General features: G+C 32.7%; 1 protein-coding gene across 1 annotated transcript in view; it reads right to left on the reverse strand.

The window, feature by feature from the left end:
* Positions 1–18724: 18724 nt before the first annotated feature.
* The window catches only part of LOC133178082 (NT-3 growth factor receptor-like), a 38856-nt gene continuing 37711 nt past the window's right edge, over positions 18725–19869 (reverse strand). The window contains exon 13 of the mRNA XM_061312844.1: positions 18725–19487. Within this exon, the coding sequence (XP_061168828.1) occupies positions 19296–19487 (192 nt within the window). The 3' untranslated portion in view covers positions 18725–19295. The remainder of the gene's footprint in view (positions 19488–19869) is intronic.

The raw sequence follows: 19869 nt of genomic DNA on the forward strand, positions 1-19869 counted from the left end.
AATATGAAAATTGCCAAAAAAAAGTTTAGGGTCAGGGGTATAAAATAGGGAAGGTCGGGTAACCGGAACCACACATGTTTTTTTATTTGGCCTAATATAAAAAAACCCATAACGCTTCAGTTCTGCAGCTATGATTTATCTTGAGGGAAAAAATGAAGATACAATCAAACCTCGTTATCTCGAACTCGATGGGACCGAGAAAAAAAAACTATCCGAGGATTTGAGATATCCAGGGTAAAATATTTAAAGAGGTTTGGACTTCTAAATCACTTCGACATATCCATTATATTTATATTCGAGATCAATTGAGTATTTGGAAATAACTTAATAAATCTATACAATTACACAATATCACCATTTTCAGAAAAACGGAGGAAATTCGGATTAAAAGTTGTCGATGTTTTTACAGTGTTGTTAAACATGTGTTATGGCTGTAGCTTTGCTAAATGAGTTAAATACATGAAAATAACAGACAATCTGACAATTTTACTCTGTGTTTTTCCAAGAAAATTAAATATAAAAGCATTGTTTACCAGTTGGGAAAAAATACTGCCAAATTGGGAAAAACTGAGCTCATTTTCAATTGCGAATGGGGCCGAATTTCGGCCCCTGAGAAGGTACTGATAAATCCCTGAATCGTCATATCAAATCGGAGTTTTCAAATCGTGAAATCTAGGGGAAAAATAATAGGATTTTATATTTATTTTTTTCCCTCACAAAGGATTTTTTTTCTGCTAAATGAATTATAATGAGATAACCTTCACATTTCTCGTGCAGCATTTATTCATTTTTTTCCTCTTAAAAAATACTCTTGTCATTTTAATGAAAGAAAGCAGTGTAAAAGAAAAGACAACCTGATCGACAATCCATTTTAAAAGTAAAACTTCATTCTATAAATATATTTTTTAAGATGAGCTTACAATTGACCAGCTAACGAAATATTCACACTAGGTTTCCTTTACTTTGGTCATGTCCTCCTTATTTGGGTAACAGAAAGGAGGGCACATTTATTTACGTTTGACTTAAATGCGTAGTTATCAGTTTACCTTATCAGTACGGGAATAAAATTCAATTGCTGTGTTGTTCTTAAGAAAGATTTTAGATAAAGTTTTAAATGGTATATGAATTTATTCCTATCATCTTATCAATGTAGATGATATTTTAGTAATATGAGGTTGAATATCAAATTAATAGAACACTTAATACTCCAGGAACTGCCGTCTCAGCTTTAGTCGATATGGGTGTTTGGGAAATAAAACAGAAAAAATAGATAAGTTATAGTCTTTTATAAACAATGTTTCGAAAAATTTCATTATTTTCTCAACATTTGTTTTGTATAACAATAAGTTGGATGAAAACATTGTTGATACTGATAATCTTTACTTCCTTACTGTAAATTACAATTTTGTATATTAAATTTCAATAAAGACATGTTTCAAAATGCATGTTATTTATATATGACTATTTTATATTGTGCTGTGTTGATACTCATTCATCATGTTTTTACATTTCCAGAATGTTGTCTGAAGTCAAACGTTTGTAATATGTATTATTTGCACATATAGCTCCTCATCTTTAAGATACCTTGTATGTGAAATCAAGAGATAAACTGATAAAAATTTTATAAGTAAACATAAAATGAATAAAATGTTCACAGCAAAAGGGAACGGCAACCGTGAAATACTGAACGAATAATGGAGGATAATGAAAATGTGTTAAGTGATCTGGAATATATAGAATCTGTGGCAACTGAAATATGCCAAGAAACTTTAAAAGTTAAGCAGTTCTTATTACAATACGTAAAGAAAGATGAAGTTAAGCTAGAAAGAAGGGAAATTTTTGACAGGGACATTTTAGCTTTATTTGGAACTTTAAGGGTGAACGATGTTGTGGTGGAAGAGATCGACTATGTAGAAAAGCAAAATGGGTTTGAGCTAAAGGTTCCAGAAGTAAAGAGAGAAGGTACTGGCGCTATTGGCATGCTTTCTGGATCGAACTGTGCAAAAGACGAACTTTTTGTGTCCTGTAAGCCCAATCAAATTGAACTTCTAAATGTTAGTGGGCGTGTTTTGTGGAAATTGTGCATGGAATTCGCTCCTCAGGCATTCTCTCTGACACCAGACGGCTATCTATTAATGAGTCATTTCAAAATGATGGAAATATCTTTCGCACGAAAGTCAGAAGCAACTGTAAAATCTTACATTTCCACTGCACCACTGCTACCACTTGGGTTATACTGCGAAAGCAATGGCACAATCCTGGTATGCTTAGTGGAAAGTTTTTCTTTCACCGTTACTAAAAAGAGCCGCCGTTTAATCAGGCGATACTCAAGTCAAGGGACCCCCGTACATGACATCGAGTTTGCAGACAACAGAAGCCGTTTGTTTTGCTGTCCGTACCGCGTGGTAGGACAACCAGACACATGCAACAGGGTGCATGTCCTTGACGTCACCGGGAAAAGCAAAGGAAAGATAACTGCAACTAAAGACACAGGGGATGTTTTGTACGAATTCAAAGCAGACGGAGAGATGTTTAGTCCCATTGACTTATGTGTAGATGAATTTTGCAACGTTTATGTTGCAGATGCTTATTCCAACTCTATTTTCGTCCTCGATCATCAAGGAGCGATTGCCACAAGACTTTCAAGTTTTGAGTCGGGGAAACTTTCGTCACTTGCGAGCTTATATGGACATTTAGTGGGTGTAGGATTTGAGGATGGAAATCTACAAATATACGAATGGACAGGTCGCAAGATGATGTCAGATGAAAAGAATGTGAAAAACATTTCTTCCTTTGAAATAGAAAAGTAGTTTGCGTGTGATTTGTAGATTTTAGAACGAAATCTACAAAAAATCATCATTTTGCTTAAAATTCTGGGAAAAGTGTCCAAGTAATAATGTAAAGTTTGTCAGGCTATAAAAGAGATTATTTTGCATTGGGCCTATTAAAAAGCTTTTTGACCGTATTTCGAAATGTTTATCGTATCAAACTTTGTCGTATACAACATGTTAGTGCCTTTGCTGTGTGGGCTTCACCTTGATTCAGAAATGTGCGGAGTTATATTATTGCTACATTATCTGTTCCCACTTTTCGGGTCATATAAATAATAGGGATTGATGGGTATGTGTTGCGTAGTCATGGGAAATTTTCAGTAACCTATTTCTTAACATGCTTGTTGAGGCAATATACAGAGTACATCATAATTGCCCCCATTTATTGGTTAATTAATTGCAAAATGTTCTTTTTAAAAGTACTTATACTACTATTGTACAATCAAATAAACTGTAGAAAAGTAGCTGTCCTACTAATTTCTGTCCATTGCTCATAGCATATTGTAAATGTATATTCTAAATTGTGTATTATAATTGGAGAGCAATTACTAGTCAATAGATAGGGAAAAACGAATATGATGATTTAAAACTAAAAACTGCAAACACTTGCATTTCCTTCAGCAGTGTAATAAGTACGAAAATTTATATTTCACCTTTTCAAAAGACTGCAATTGTGTGTACGGATAAATTTCAACTGTTGACGTACATTAATATTAGGTACAAGTATATATTATTTTTTATGAGCCAAAATGATTTCTGGCCTCTGGCTCTGAATCTATCGATACTAATTGGTGCCCTCGGATCAATACAGGATTATTCACAGTAGTCAGTTTCATTGCGTTATCTTTCTCTCTCTCTCTCTTTAAAGATGAAAACCTACTCTTTTTATCTTTTATATTAGAGTGACGAATATAGTACTGATAACAACATGACTTTATCATTATTCTTGTTGTCCTCTGATGCACGTATTTACTCTGTAAAAAAAGGACCACCAGAATGAAAAGGGAAATGTCAATAATTGAAGGTAGAATATTTTAATTGGAAATAAATCAATAACATTTGGAATCAAATCAGCTCATCCAAAATTCCAGTCGAAAAGTTTAAACCAGTAGTAAGTCATGTGGTAGCCCTCCCTAGAGTCCATGACAAAGCAGTTGGGAAGTAGTGACATGTCGGGGTTCTTGGCCGTTGGGACAAGGTATGTCCCATTAAATTTTATTTCACATTCAGGCGGGGAGGCATCCTCTATGACGGAGGAATGAAAGGTCAAGTGCACAGTCTGCAATGGTAAAGTATTTTTGTTCACTAACATTGTTACAGTATAACATGCTTATGACGAACTCTTCGAAAAAAAACAAAAACATTGCAGTTATAAGGACGTCAAACCTTTTTTCAGGTACAATTTTATTTTCATACTTAATTTCTTATACATGTATAGATTTATGGAAGTTCGAATATATGGAACTAAATCTTGAAGCCCCCCAAAACATTCTTATGAGCAAATTTCCTGTTGCCTGACTTAGAAAAGCCTTGTCAGTGAGTTTTCAAGGATTAAGGGATAAAAAGCAGAAGAGCCGATTGGAAGCGTTTCCTCAATTAAGAATGATAAAGCTGTTGAAGAAAAAAGTCTTCAAAAAGATTATTCAACAAATTTATTCATTGTAAGTCATATAGAAATATTTAATTTTCATCCATATGTCCAGTCGAAGATTTTGAACCAGTAATACGTCATGTGGTACCCCTCCCTGGAGTCTCCCGTAAAACAATTTGGAAGGAGGGACATTCCCCGATCGTCGGCATTTGGGACAAGATAGGAACCCGTGAAGGGGATTTTACACGTAGGAGGGGATGCATCAAGTATCACAGACGAATGAAAAGTTAAGTCAACCGTCTGAAATAATATTTGTACATAAAGTAATTTAAAAAGAACATTATTTATGAAAATGTATCATCGTTTTACTAATGAGAAATGATTGTCATTGCACATATCAATCGTTATCTGGTTATGAATGGATAATTGGACAAACAAATTAATTCTGACGTATTTACAAAATATCCCTACTTACTATTTTCCTGAGAGTTTCGTAAGTTACAAACCGCCCTATTCCCATAAAAGTTTGTTTCTTCTCCTTTGAAAATCATCAATTACTTTCACTGTAAACTTTTTATGAATTTTGCTTCACTTGCAGATCCACCTACATGTAATCCTTTCACACCCTACTTAATGTTATATACTTTGTAACCTTAAGTTTATCGTAGTTAACTTATATGGTAGGTATAGTGAATCAAAGTTCCATAGCTTTACTTCAGGAAATAAAGTTTCATAGTTTGCCGCAAACTATAGCTATCCATAGCTTGCCGCAAACTATGGTGAATCAAATTTCATACTGTTTCTTAGTAATCAAAATAATTTCCTCTCTGGAAGCTATTTGTTTCAACTATCAATTATTATTATTTTTTGTTTGGAGAGGGGCATTACAAGGCAAATATCTATATTCAAACAATATTTCCCTTTTAATCACCATTGATATTGAATTCTTAAGGTATTGTAGCCTATAAACTCCAAACTAAAGATAAGTTATACAAAGTAAGTATTCTAAGACTTAGTCTTGTAAATCAAGGTTTGGAAAGGAAGTGTCTCGATAAATCAAAGTAGCATAAGATATTAAAATATCAAAGTTTACTTACTGTAGAGTAAAAAAGCATACAATGGTTAAACACATGAAGTAGTAATAATTTCGTAAGGGAGCGTTTACCAGAGCAATAAAGACGTACATGTATAAAAGACGCCCCCTCTGTTTTTTTATACAAAATATCAAGAACTTCATCGAAAAATAGCTACTAGTACTCTCATTTGCAGAAACAAAATAATATAGATTTACAATTCGTTTAGACAGAACAGATATCTCCCATCCCTTCTAATGTGACGAATACTTAAGAGTAATGGTATACCATGGAATCGTTGTCGTCCTCGTCTGATAAAACATTGAATTGCAATGGTCCTTCATCGCACCCTCCCACAAAAATCTTCACCCCCTTTGTCGCTGGTTTTATCCATGGTGTCTTGATGGTGGCAATACAATCACTTCAATAAAACAATTCAGTTTTACGTCTAATGTTGCTTTTAAGGCCTTAAGTGTGTAGTATAATTGTCAAGACACAGATAAGTTTATCGTTTGAATATGACATGGATGTCTGGAGATTCAATAGACCAGTAATTGTCTTTAGAAATGCTTAACTTCAAAATTATGTTTGTCTGTTACTGTTTCATCAATTTTAGCAAGATTTATCTGACTCCTCTTGATTTTTTTTGTGTGGATATTTTTTTTTCCAAAATCCTAAAATGTTGAAATGCCATATTCATGATATTGGTAAAAGTGTAACATATCTACGAAGAGCAGATTAATGAAGATATCTAAATAGTCAATGAGGCACTAATGCAGATCTTAAGCTAATGAATGAATTGCTTGTCATTAATTTTCCGCGTTAATTCTTCCAATATTAGAATGTTAACTTGACCCAAAATTACATGTAATATCTTTCAAAACAATTGATGCAAATAAGATCATGAACCATAAATTAGATCTAAAAATGATCCAAAACATTTTAAAATCTTTTTTATGCTGTTCTGTATCAATTGCAATATTTTTAGTACGCGTACACGTGTGCTGTTTGATAGATAGTAAATTCGATTCATTATTAGGAATCACATCAAGTATGACTTACTTGAAGGTCGTATTAACAGTGACAAGGAATTGAAGAGAAGTTACTTTTTGTAGTTGTCCATTCGAACACGCCGCCAGGGATAATAAGACCCCGAGGACAGGTATTTTTAAGGCCATGATTGTATGCGACTTGAACAGGTGTTTGTCCTTAGAGAGAATCGTAGATAAAATATGTACAGTATATTATCTATGCATAATGTTGAATAAAGATTTTAATATTTTCAGTCATATATAAAACAAAAACTGATATGTATTTAAATAATTATTTAATCTTAATTGAAATGTGACATATTTTGCAGTGAACTTGATAATCTTCTGATTGGTTTATTTTCCCCTCTTAGATATAAACCAAATATCGATTTTTTTTCTTGATTTGAAAGAGTAGTCAGGCGCGGATCCAGGTGTTTTTTTCCCACGGGGGGGGGGGGGGGGTCCAGTCAACAAAAAAATTCAAATCCAGAAATTTCTTGACCAAAATAAAAAAAAAACAACTAAACTCCTCTCCCAAACGCAGAAACGTATCCAACCCAGAAAATATTTTGACAAGCAAAAAAAAAAACCTAATTCGTTGTGATGGTGGTGGGGTCCACGTTTTCTGGGGGGGGGGGGGGAGGGGGGCAAAGTAATTTTTTTTATATGTTACGGTATACATGTACTTTTAATAACTTTGCAAATTCCAGAGGGACCCCCCCCCCCCCCCCGAGCATGATAGTATTAAGGTATTATTATGATATGTGTGCAAATTATGGAACTTAAGTCCGGAACTAGACATCAGTGCTAGTTTGAAAATTATGTCTCGAGAGAGTCTCCTCAAATTTTATACGAGGCTTGATCCAAAAGTAATGTTTCAATATAAATATGCTATAAAATCTTTAATAATCAAAAGTTTTCAACAAAACTTTATATATTACTACCTCTATCTATTTTTACTTTTGTCCTAAAATTTCTTTTAGATATACGCAATACTTTATAAAATATTAAAATAAACACAACATTTGGGCTCGTCTACTGCCGAACAGCGAAAATGAATAGACTCCGTTATGTAACGTTTCTCTTCGACACCCATTTCGAATTTGATGAAACATAAGATCAAAAAGGGAATAAATTTAGAAGTAACATTTGGACAAAGTTCAACTCAAAACAAGACGGTTTATAGCAAAATGGCAGTAAAGATTTATTTATTAAAAAGAAGCACGTGAGAGGTTTAAAAGGTGTGCGGATGAACTGAAAATGAGTGGCGTCGGTAACGTTGGTAACATTCTTGCCATGCAGCGATAGACCTAACCTAAAACCTAACGTTGCGTTAATCTTAATTTTTTAAGAAGTATTCTATACAGTCGAATGAAATTTTAAAGGTGCTTGGACACAAATTTGAAGTTAATATTTTCTCAAATTTTCTGTAAAATTTCATGATTTATATGTTGCTATAGCATTTCATACTAAAATGTAATAAAAATCTTATTTCATCTCGAAGTTATTGAAACTTCAAATTTCTGAACGCGTTTGATTGACACATCCTTGCACTTTCACAAATTTTAATTTTATTCTTAATACTTAAGAAAAGTGGCAGTTTTGTTGTGTATTAATGAAAAAAATTAAAACTATAATCCAGAAAATTCAGAGTAGAAATGATCGAAAGCAAAACCCACTCACAGTATTGTCAGTCCGTGCTCAGTGGTGTGTGCAGACTTTAACAATTGAACACACCCGGTGAATCGTAAACATTAACAATAACAGAGCTCGTGCCCTGTTTACAAAAACAGTTTACGTTTCATGGGTCTATTTAATTTGTTAAACTCTGTACACAACACTGAGCACGGGCTGACGATATTAGTGAGGGGGTTTGCTTTCGCACATTTCTACTCTGAATTTTCTGGATTATAGATGTAATGTTTTTCATTAATACACAACAAGATCGCTTAATCTTTTCTTAAATATTAAGGATAAAGATAAAATTTGTGAAAGTGCAAGGATGTGTCAATCAAACGCGTCCAGGAATACGTAGTTCCTATAATTTCCAGATAAAATAAGTTTTTAATTATATTTTCGTGTGAAATGCTATTGCAATATATAAGTCGTGATATTATACAGAAAATTTGAGAAAATATTAACTAAGCACCTTTAAGGTAAAAATAAAGATAGATAGGGGTATTAATATGTCAAATTTTGTTGATAACATTTGATTATAAAAGATTTTATTGCAGTTGTTGCATTCCTTTTGGATCAACCCTCGTGTTAATTTTGCAGTCATCCTATAAATAGTTATGTGCTCTATTTATTACTCCCTGGATTATAGTTTCAACCATTTGAGAAGGTAACATATGGAAAAAGAAATCCGACTCAACGGTCAATAATTGGCGTCCATGTTAATCCAAGGCGTGACCCTCTGAAGCGTCAAAGAATTGTAAGATTTTTTTTTTCTGCATTCATCAAGGGAAAAGGAATTTCTACGATACAAAACAGCGTACATTTCATTAGTTTTTAACTTCTAAACAAAATAAGTGATGTAATATGATTTATGTATAATTCATCCTAAGAAAGGTGCTTTTCTGAGAGTGCGTCTGTTGTTCAGTTCTGTAAGAGTTTCTCGGTGCGCTGAAAATAAAATGTTTGTTTTGATCAAGTTTATGCTTAATCTTTTTTCAGAAGAGTCTCTTTAAAACCGTCTGAGTTTTTTCTCCTCTTTCTGCATAAGTGATGTCATTAACTATCCCATCAGACCCCCATATTTCCTATGACATTAACAGGTCAAGAAAAGCAATAAACTCCATCTTTAAATACATGTATATTGCAATATATTGACAGAATGGGGGAGGAAGGAGGGATTATGATCCATAAAACATCACAACAGTGAAACTTGAAACTATAAATCCATTATAAAGTGAAGAAATCGTGTAATCTATTACCTCAAAAAATTATTTATACCAAATAACCTTGCTGTCAATGTACGCTTAACTTTAACTTGGCAATAATATCCTCTACCTTGACAAAAGTTTGATGCATTGACTAGTGTTGACATAACTTTTGATCATGGTTAATTTTGCTTTGATGCGTTGACTTTCGTATTTTTCTACCTTGTCAAATTGTGAGATATAATATATATATGCTGTAATTTTATATTAAACAATAAAAAGATAAAAAGCAGTGAAAGATTTTTAAGGTTGGCAAACGTGCAGACACGGAGCTAGAAAAAAAACAGCTAGGAGTTACACCTTCTGTTTCCAATCCTTTAAAAGTTTAATGAACACATTTTAATTGAGCAATACATCGACAAAGTGATCAAACTGTATTTTAATTATGTAAATAAACCCAATTCTCCTTTCCTTAGCAGAACAAATCCCCCCCCCCCCCGCAAAAAAAGAGAAAAAATGCTGTTTTATGTCTTAATTTTTTGGTTAGATTTACATTCATTCAATTTTCATAGGACGCAGTTTTAAAAAAGTAACCATGTGCATCATTTCTTTGAAAGTTTCACTGCATATACTTCATACATGATCCATCCATAAAAATTATCCATACTTGACAGTTGTAAGAACGACAATCTATTGATATCATATTTTTTCAGTTCATTTGCAATCAAGCTCCTGTGCCTGAAGATTAACCGTAATATAAAATATGATTTTTGATTTTTTTTTTTAAATACACATAGTGTGAAATTGCGCATTTGACAATAAGATGTTGAATATTGTTCATAAGTTGAAAAAGTAGGTAGGGATCAGCAAAGGCACTAAAATTTGAGGGGAAAATAAAGTGGACGGACATTCTGCGCTTGATTTGTATGACAAATATAGACATGTACGTGTTCGATGTATTTTATGAAGAAATGGGTTTGACCTTCTCTGAAATTGTAAGAGATTGACTTAAATGTAGACACTGAAGCTTACGCATATGTAGGTCTATATAAGCTAAATGGATCAAACTGTGACAAAGCCAAAAACTTTGGTGTCCATTTAGCAGAATTATGAACTTTAGGTTTGAATCCCACTGCGGAATGTGAAGTCCTTCGGATATCACCCTGAAAAACTCTACGCAGAGGATGCTGACACTAAAGACCTCATTGGCCGTAAGTGCGGAGTATATTTGTACAGGTAAAATTTGCAGCCTCCCACCCGCATTTGGTGTCGTCCTAATTTGAGTGAAATATTCTAAAAAGGACTTAAAGCAAATTAACACACAGAATTAAGTGGTTGTGCTTTGTTGAGATTGTCTAGGGACGTTGTTGCTTGTCAGACCGCTCCTTCGATTGAGAAGAATATTTCTTACGCACACATAGGTCGGCATATTATATCAACTCTCCAGTATTTCTTCTATATTTGCTGCAAAGGCAGTGCCATTAACCTTGTTTGCTTGTTAGAAATTTCTCGAACATAACGGCAAAAATTTGAACAATATAACCCTTTGCGTCACATCGACTTTACTTAGCAAGTGACAGTTTAACTGAACCTTCGTCATCTCGTTGTAGATCACCATATACATTATTCTTGACACCATCGGCAATGGCCAAAGTCATTTCAAAGAAATGACACAGCAATAGTAATGTATAATTTCAAAGACGACGAATTTAACCCATGGTTACTACAGAATTATCAATCTACGTGGTCAGCGCGTGGTTACATACGATTGAGAGCTAGACAATTAACTTAATATTATAGATCTACGAAAAATGAAATTGCAAGATGATTTAATTTTTGGTGCAAAAATATTTCACCTTTTCAAATCGAAAAGCGTGTTCAGCCGTGAAAAAAGGGAGGCTAGTTAATACAGTTAATACATAATTAAGCATTGAAAAAGAAATTGTTAATTTCTATGTTGTCAAATCGGACGATTTTAATATCCGGTTACTCGCTTACTTTTCCGATCGAGTAACCGGTTACTCGGATGGTTTTTCTTTAGACATCAAAACATTCTTGTTCGCGGTATATATACTCAGTTGTAATGTATATTGTATGTACTGTCGTTACAATTTCTATATTTATCTTTTCATTTGTATATTGGTATATACAAAAACACAAATGCACTGCATATGAACTTTATTTATAATTACAAACACACAATATCTACTAAATAAATTTGTTCTCGAGTCAATCTCGACCACCCCTAGTTAGAATAATCTAACTGTGTCTCGGGACAGGCCCTCACCACAGTTAGAATACGTCCCATATACTTGCAATGTAGCAAATCGGAGTGGATCCACTCCGAAATGATTTTGAAGAATACAAAAGGAGTTGCACTGAAAATAACTACCAAATTAATCATAACAAACCTTTTTGAGATGGTATATGTCTTTTAACCTAAAAAATAATCCAAATAAATACGAAAATTCAACTGATTTTCTCAACGTTTTTTCCTCGCTTCAAATTTAACGCCATGTTGACATTCGGAACTCTCTGGATTGTTCATAGAAAATGTATAGAGTACGAGTTATCGCCCGTGTTTATTTTGCAACATTGCGAATACACGGAACGAATTCTATCGTTAAACCGGGTCCGTAGGACATTTATCATTTTAACGATAGAACATTCTATCTAGACCACCCCGTAATCGTCGGCTGCTTTGCGCTTTATATAATTATCACTGGTTTCACAGATAAACTTCAGTCTGAGGTGGTTAAGCATATTAGTTGTCCCACCCATGTATGTTAATTCGAATTCACACAATTAGCACCTCACGGATTTAAATTCAGCCATTTTTTTAAATATATCTCCATGCTTTCGATGCATGTGGCGGCATCTTGGTTAATCTTGTACTGCGGACTAGCACGTACAGGTTTATGTGTGGTGGACATGTAGGTACCGGGCACGAATTGCCCTGCTGCCTCTTGTCACGTGGTGCACGGCACACATTGTGTGACGTGTACCCGCATTCCTCTCTCTCTTCTACTTTGGCTGTTGTCCAGACCAGACACGCTGTAACTTCTGAGACTGTTATATATATACACATAGGCGACGGTAAGCTAAATAAAAGTGCGGAATATTTACCATAGTGTTTCTCTGTACCGCCATCACAGCTACACTATGTAATTTGTAGGAGAACACTATATATGTTAGGTAATTATAATTAAATCAAGCCTTCAAAACTTGTATACTCCTTGACAATCAAAGCCGTCAATTAGATAAACTGTGAAATACTGATAAAAAAAAAATCCATCGCATTTGTAAAACGCTAGGTCTTACTAGACTAGACTAACGGTAAATAAAATGGGGAATTATAAACAAAAATACATTATTCCTACTGATTTAGTTTATAAAATTCAATATATCCGAGTAACCGAGTAGCAGTTTTACTAACCGATACTCTCATCTTTCGACGATTAACACTATTAATTTCAAATATTTATATTTACTGATGCCCAAGCCCTTCGCATGTCAATAAGGAAAATACAAGCTGATACAAAGACAGTGTGGTCAGACACTAGATAGTGTTTAACTGAAATAAATTTCAAAATTTAAGAAATCGCAAATTTTCTATAAAGTGGATATGGTTCAAATCGAGTCACTTACATGTGCATTTAATTAAATGTACTTAATTTACACTTTATTATGAAAATTTAAGAATGGCCCTGCTCTTTTTTATTTTATTTATGTTGTTGTTGTTTTTTTTTTTTTACAACATGCTACAAAGTATTGCAAATTGTTGTTGTTGTTGTTTTTTTTTTTTTTTTTTTTTTTTTTTTTTTACAACATGCTACAAAGTATTGCAAATATTCCCTCATAAACATAAAGAAACGCACACACAGACAGATATTATTATTATTATATAATATATATTAAACAAATATACACATGTACAAGCAAGTAGACGATTGTCTTCAGTCTAATATTCAAGTAAGGACCATGGTCCCTTTGTTTACTCAAATAAAATTTTGCTTCAACAGCAATGCCTTTCTAAAAAAAACTATAACAATTTATAATTAAAATGTACACAATTTCAACATACCATGCGGGAAATTTGAGAGAAATGGTCTTATAATTTGACTACGTTATAAAGTAATAATAGTCATTTATCCCATGAGAGTTATACCTCATATCATAAGGTCAGTATAAAATCGTATAACGCAATGCTAGTCAATTCTATTCAGGGAAGTTAATAACTAGACTGTCTCGCATTGTGAATCATTTAGATCTATTACTAAAATTAGTACAAATATTTATTCCGACTTTTTATTACTTGTCATGTTTAATTTAACTTCAGTTCTTGCTGAAGAACTAATAAAATCATATTGTATGGTAGGACTTGTATGGCCGGTGTATACAAATATACTTTTTGTGACATGAAGCTGAGCTTATATGGTATAATTTCAAAATTTAAGAAAGAACTTATATGGTACATGTGTATCGTACATTCATGGTTTTGAGTTATCTTTCTTAGAACGCTGTGGAATCATGGATATTCCAGACATTTTTCAGCTGGGACCCGACGCATTATAGATAGAAGCTGAAGTATTTCATAAAGTTAGGGATAAACAAATTACCGAGTCATTCCCTAAAATTTAGTTCCTAAACTGGCCTTCGTTCTATTTATTGTCTTAGTAAACAGTTATGATTGTCAATGTGATGACAAAGAATATTCGAGTCGTCATTTCTAACTCTGAACTTAAAGTGCTTGAGGAGGGATCCTGTTATCAAAAGTATTGAGAAATTTTAATCAAGTATATTTTTAGAATCTACAAACAATGCTTAATTAAAAATCAAAACAAAAAATGGGGGTCAATGGACTTCTTTAGGCGTTACGGAGCATTTAAGACCTTTTTGCACTGTAATTACGATAACACATAAATAAATTTTTAGTCTAATATTTTTATCCATTAAACTATGGGAACAAACACAGTCTTTTTTCACTTGAATAGTCACGTTAAAATTGGTGACAACAAAAAAAGTTTCAAATTAATTCACATTGTCAATTATTTGACCTTTCTGCACTCAGAAAATGTCCATTTTTCTGGCATTAAAAATTTAACAAGCAATAAAATCATTTGAAAGTAATGACATTTTTCCGAATTAAAACAGAATTGTTAAAATTATCTTATATATTCAGAGAAGAAAATTAAAAGTTGGGGTCAGTGATGTTAATTTTTAGATATTACTTAAATAATGTTAATTGTAATCTTAACTTGAGCTATTTTTTCCCCAGAACTTTCACAATATATTTGTTATATTTTTCCAAATATGATGATAGAATTCATGATAGTTGATTTGTTTTTTAATCTAGGACCAGCATAAAACAGTTCACTGCACAAAATAACTCTTTGTACAGACTGCATGTAAAAGTAGGAATCCAAACTTAACAATACTGTAAATACTTCGAAAGAGAAAAATTGATAATTTTCTTCTAAAAAAAAACTTTCCGCCACAAAATATAGTTCCTCACTTAATGCTTTCGGTATGGAATTTAATCATGGGGTTTTAATTGAATATAGTTAAATTGGCACTGTAGAATCCAAATTTATTGTAAGAACTTAAACATTATGCAGTACTTTTTTAATAGAAGTCAAGACAAAAATCTGCTCAAAAGCTCGGGAACGAACCTCTTAAACTTTGTATAGTTTTAAAGTAGATACATGAAACCGATATCATGTTATCAAAATGTACACAATGAGAGTCAGCTAGGACAAGAGGTTTCTAACTTACTTTGTTATTCAACGCATGCGTAAAAAATAAAATACTATATTAAGGTATAGCGCATTACATAATTTACACACACACACAAAATAAACCTCCATTGTTCCATTTTCTTGTGGGGACGAATTGTACAAATTCGCTCTAATAATGTTTTGATTTTCTAAAACGCTTTATAAAATAAGCATGGGATCACATAACATTGAAAACGAAGCGATGAATTCAGCATGAACCATAGACGAAAATAATTGTTTTTAAAAAGAAGGACAGCCAGATCAGTAGGTAATTATCAATGTCCACTGACAACGTGTACATGTTTTTATGGAGGTAATACGAGTTGAAATCAACAATTATATATATATATATAGATATAGATATATATATATATATATATATATATATATATATATATATATATATATATATATATATATATATACAAATGTATATTAGTAGGTTTTCCTAATAAATATATCGGTAAAATATGTATCATATTCTTCACTGAGAGCATAGTGGGAACGAACCCGAAGTACAATTTGTACTTCGTAATAAATTTGCTTGCTTGAAAAGAGAAAATTAATGAATAAGGTATTGTTCAAATACAATTAAAGCTGTTAAAATTTTGTGCTTTAATCAATATATTTCAGTTTTGTTTGTTTGTTTGTTTGTTTTTTCTGAATACAGTCTTTTGTATCAAATACTCGGAATTGACGGAAATGAAATAAGAGCAGATGGAGTACCATATCCATATCATAGTTTAACAGGTTTCACAATAAATGTCAATTAATGAAATTGTGTTATTTTTCAAGCTACAAAAGGGGGGACGTACATCTACTTCTGCTCCAAAGCTAAATGCGGGATTTCGAACAAAGTCTTTCTTCCTGCTATAAGCCTGTAGGCTGTCAGTAGAAACTACGACATATTTTATTGGAATTTTTCTGTCGGTAGTGGTATAAACTCAATCCCCCCCCCCCCCCCCGCTTGAGCGGGATTTCACCTAGGATATATATATATATAAGCATTGAATTCTTATATTTGGACGTCGTATAACAGCACCTGGCCGTGTCGACAATTGAAGCGAACATTATTTATACGATAGAAAGTAATTTTTTTAATCCAATCAAATGAAGTGTTACAACCAGAATTAAATTAAATTATATAAACTTATTCAATGTCTTTGAATGTCAATGTCAATGAAAAGAAACTGAAAGCATCATGCGTTTAGCAGGAAGCGATCATTGTTTTAGATTTACAAGTAGTACACAACAGAACAGCTTAATATGCATTGATATGATGTCTGTCTTATCGCCCATCCCCCCGTCTGTCCGGGCCATTTCAAGACTTTTCTTTGTTTAGCGTCGACCTATCATAACATCATTCAAGTCTATTCACAAAATGCCTAAACTTTATCGTAATAAAAATGAGATAATTCAACGGATTTGATTTCTTAATTCTATTTTTTCTCTCACAGATTAATAAATTCGTCAGCAAAAAGTAAGTAAATTTTAAGTATATACCTAACAAGACAGATTGTCGACAACTGTAGATATCACTAACAGATTATAAAAAAGTTTCAACCCAAAATCGATTTCTTGAGAGTTGATTTTTTCCTGTGGTGATAAAAAAAAAGAATCATAATATATAAAATGTTTTCAAAATTACGTGCCACTCGTGCTACATGTACATTGGTCTGATTTCAGGTAATCTTGGTACAAGTTTAGAAGTTGTAAGAAACTTAGGTATATGAATTTGTTAGTCGACGTAAAGTTGTAGTGAGAAAAGGTCAAATGATTTTAAGTCAGTAGTGCAAAAGTCTCCTCACAGACTTATGGTTTATCAATATATCGTTAATATATCGTTCTAGTATGAGTTTAAGTGGGTGTTTCTTTCTCTTTCAGTAGAAATTTATTGCTTTTTTAACAATTTTATTGTCAAACCGAAACAGAAATGAATTATACCGCAAATTAAGGACACTGTGTACTATAATACAGTATATTGCAATTACAGTAGACTAAAGTAGGATTGTTTATCAAATCATAGTCAAATTAAAATCGTGGCAATATTTGATGAAATAGCACTTTTTCCCCTTTTTGAATTGATTTCAATATTTTTTCGGTGCAAATCAAATAAATTTGATGTTTTTACATGCAAGTCACCGAATCATTGTTCATCCATTGTGTTTAAGAATCAGATTAATGTAAAAGCTGGAAGTTTTTTTTTTATATATAAAAGGAGGTTAAAGTTAAAAGATTGGAGTGTACTTTTATGAAAAAATCCTCTAGATCTCAGGACAATTTTCAAATAACAATAAACGAAATTATTAAATAGGTACAATTGTGCACATTATACAAATTTCTATAATAATAGAACACATGTACATGTATAGTCTGAAGATTTGGAAATATTTTTATTTGTAACAGACATGTAAGGGTTTGCATTCATACAGTAAAGTAATACACATGTAAACATTTTGGATTTTATAAATACATTATTTTATAAATATCTGAAAATAGGACAAAATCGGTTCCAGCCGTATATAAAACAATCTTCCATATTTATAAATGTTCCAAGTGTCACCATCACAGGGAACAAGTACACATGTACTTTATACGAAATTCCCAAATACTGTAAGTACAAGTGTACCAAGATTCATTTAATTCATCTATATACAAAAGTCTTATATGTGAAGGGTACATACAGATTTTTAAAAAATAGAAATGGATAAGAACTTTTCATACAAAGCCAAGTAAATTGTATTATTGTTGGATAAATAAAATACAAATTTGACTGTCTCATTGTGTATTGTTTGCCTTAAAAAAAAACACATGCATGGAATTTTAATCAAATAGTATGAAAGTCATTACGAGCTCTAAATATCTTTGATTCTCTGTCCTATAATATAATATTTGTGTTTCCTGCTAACAGCTAAAACAAATGACATCGTAGAAGCAGTTGTGTCAGAACTGATCTTGTTCAAGGAATTATTTGGGTCAGCTTGTCGCTTATCCGAGTCCTTTTCCCCATGTGAGGCCTCTTTGTCCGGATCGATCGATTAGTTAATATACTTTGAGTGGCAAATTCCATTACGTCCGGACAGCAGTCTTTATCGAATGACTCCTTAATGTTTAAAAAAATCCAACCAGTCTTTTCAACATAAACGGCAAATTTGTGTTTAGCTACTGTCACAAAAATATTACATTTGCAAAACTATTTGCCGAGGAATTTTAGCGCATTTAACTGTGTTTTCGTATTGATCAAATTTAAAGAAAAACTTGTTTTCTCTCATATGTATCTGAATCTCTGTACAGCATACATACAGGGCAACACCGTGACTTTATAAGGCCTCTTTTTACTTCATAGACAAAAAAAAAAAAAAAATTAATATTCAAAATTAAACGTTCATGATACTTTTTAAGGGCAATTTTGATTTGTTTCTTTCTTAAAATTCCCTATTCTTAATATCAATTTATTCAATCTTAGAACCTTTTTTTCAAAAGAGACTATTGTTTCTACATCTTATGTAACATATTATATTTTACAATGAAATGGCCAATACAGAAATTGTAGAAATTTCTATTGCAAACTGAGAACGAGCTATTTCAGATACATTGTATTTCATTTCCTCTGCACGTACACGGAAATACATTGTGACACCGGTCGACACCATTCAATCAGCAGCATAAATCAAGTGTTGTATTACCAGTAAAAGGATAGTTTGTGAAACATGGAAACTCTATATCCACAGGTTAATTCAATACCATGTTTCAGGAAAAAGAAACCAAGAATGATATTCTCTACCAGAATTGTCCCTTTTATGTTCTTAAAAGATATGTCTGCTATCACACGTGGGCACACAAAAGCCTCTTCATCCTAGTCGATAACGAACGTTTCATCGTCGAGACATTTTTTGTAAATTCCTATAAAAAGGTAACTCAGAACAAATTATATTGATTATCCCTTGAAAACTGCGATAATTAAGAGGATACTTATATACACATCAGAGGTTCTGCTCTTGTCATTCTCAACAAATGATGAAAAAATCCCGGAAGTCTTGAAGAGCCACGTCTGGAAAGCAGCCTTGAGGACATGACATTATTCCAAATCAGCGCTCATGACGCTAGATTTCAGGCTATTAAGTCGAGATAGGTTGGTTGTGACATACATATTCTATCAAGTTTGTAATGAATTTCTTTTATTGATAGGCGATCATGGGGTTGCCGTTTCCAACATGACGCCATCAATTTTGCCACGTCCTCGGGGCATATGTCAGTTCCGGGTGGCTGTAAGGTACTTCCGTTTGTTACGTAATGAATGACCTGCAAAATAAAGTAATTTATTAAGAATAAAACCCCCGCAAAGCAGTAGGTGCAATAGACCAATTATTTGATAGGATATTTAAAGTAAGACGCTCATCGTGAATTATACAATGTCTAATCATCATGGCCTTCCTCTTCTTGAGAAGATTTTAAAAATGTTTTCCATATATTCGCAAGTAAAACTATGATCTTTTGTTGTGGCCCCATCCTACAATCGGTTCTTGAGAAGATTTTCAGATGACCCCAATTAAAATTCTTAATTATCCCTTCATTTGAAAAAAAACTTGAATTCCCACCGGCCAAGGATGCTTTATAGTAAGTTTGGTTGAAATTGACCAGTTCCGTACTCTGAAGAGGAACTTTGACAGTTTTACAAAAGAAC

Source organism: Saccostrea echinata, unplaced genomic scaffold (assembly GCF_033153115.1).
Source record: "Saccostrea echinata isolate AGI-Se365-2 ecotype Australia unplaced genomic scaffold, CSIRO_AGI_Sech_v1 ptg000002l, whole genome shotgun sequence".
NCBI lineage: Eukaryota > Metazoa > Mollusca > Bivalvia > Ostreida > Ostreidae > Saccostrea > Saccostrea echinata.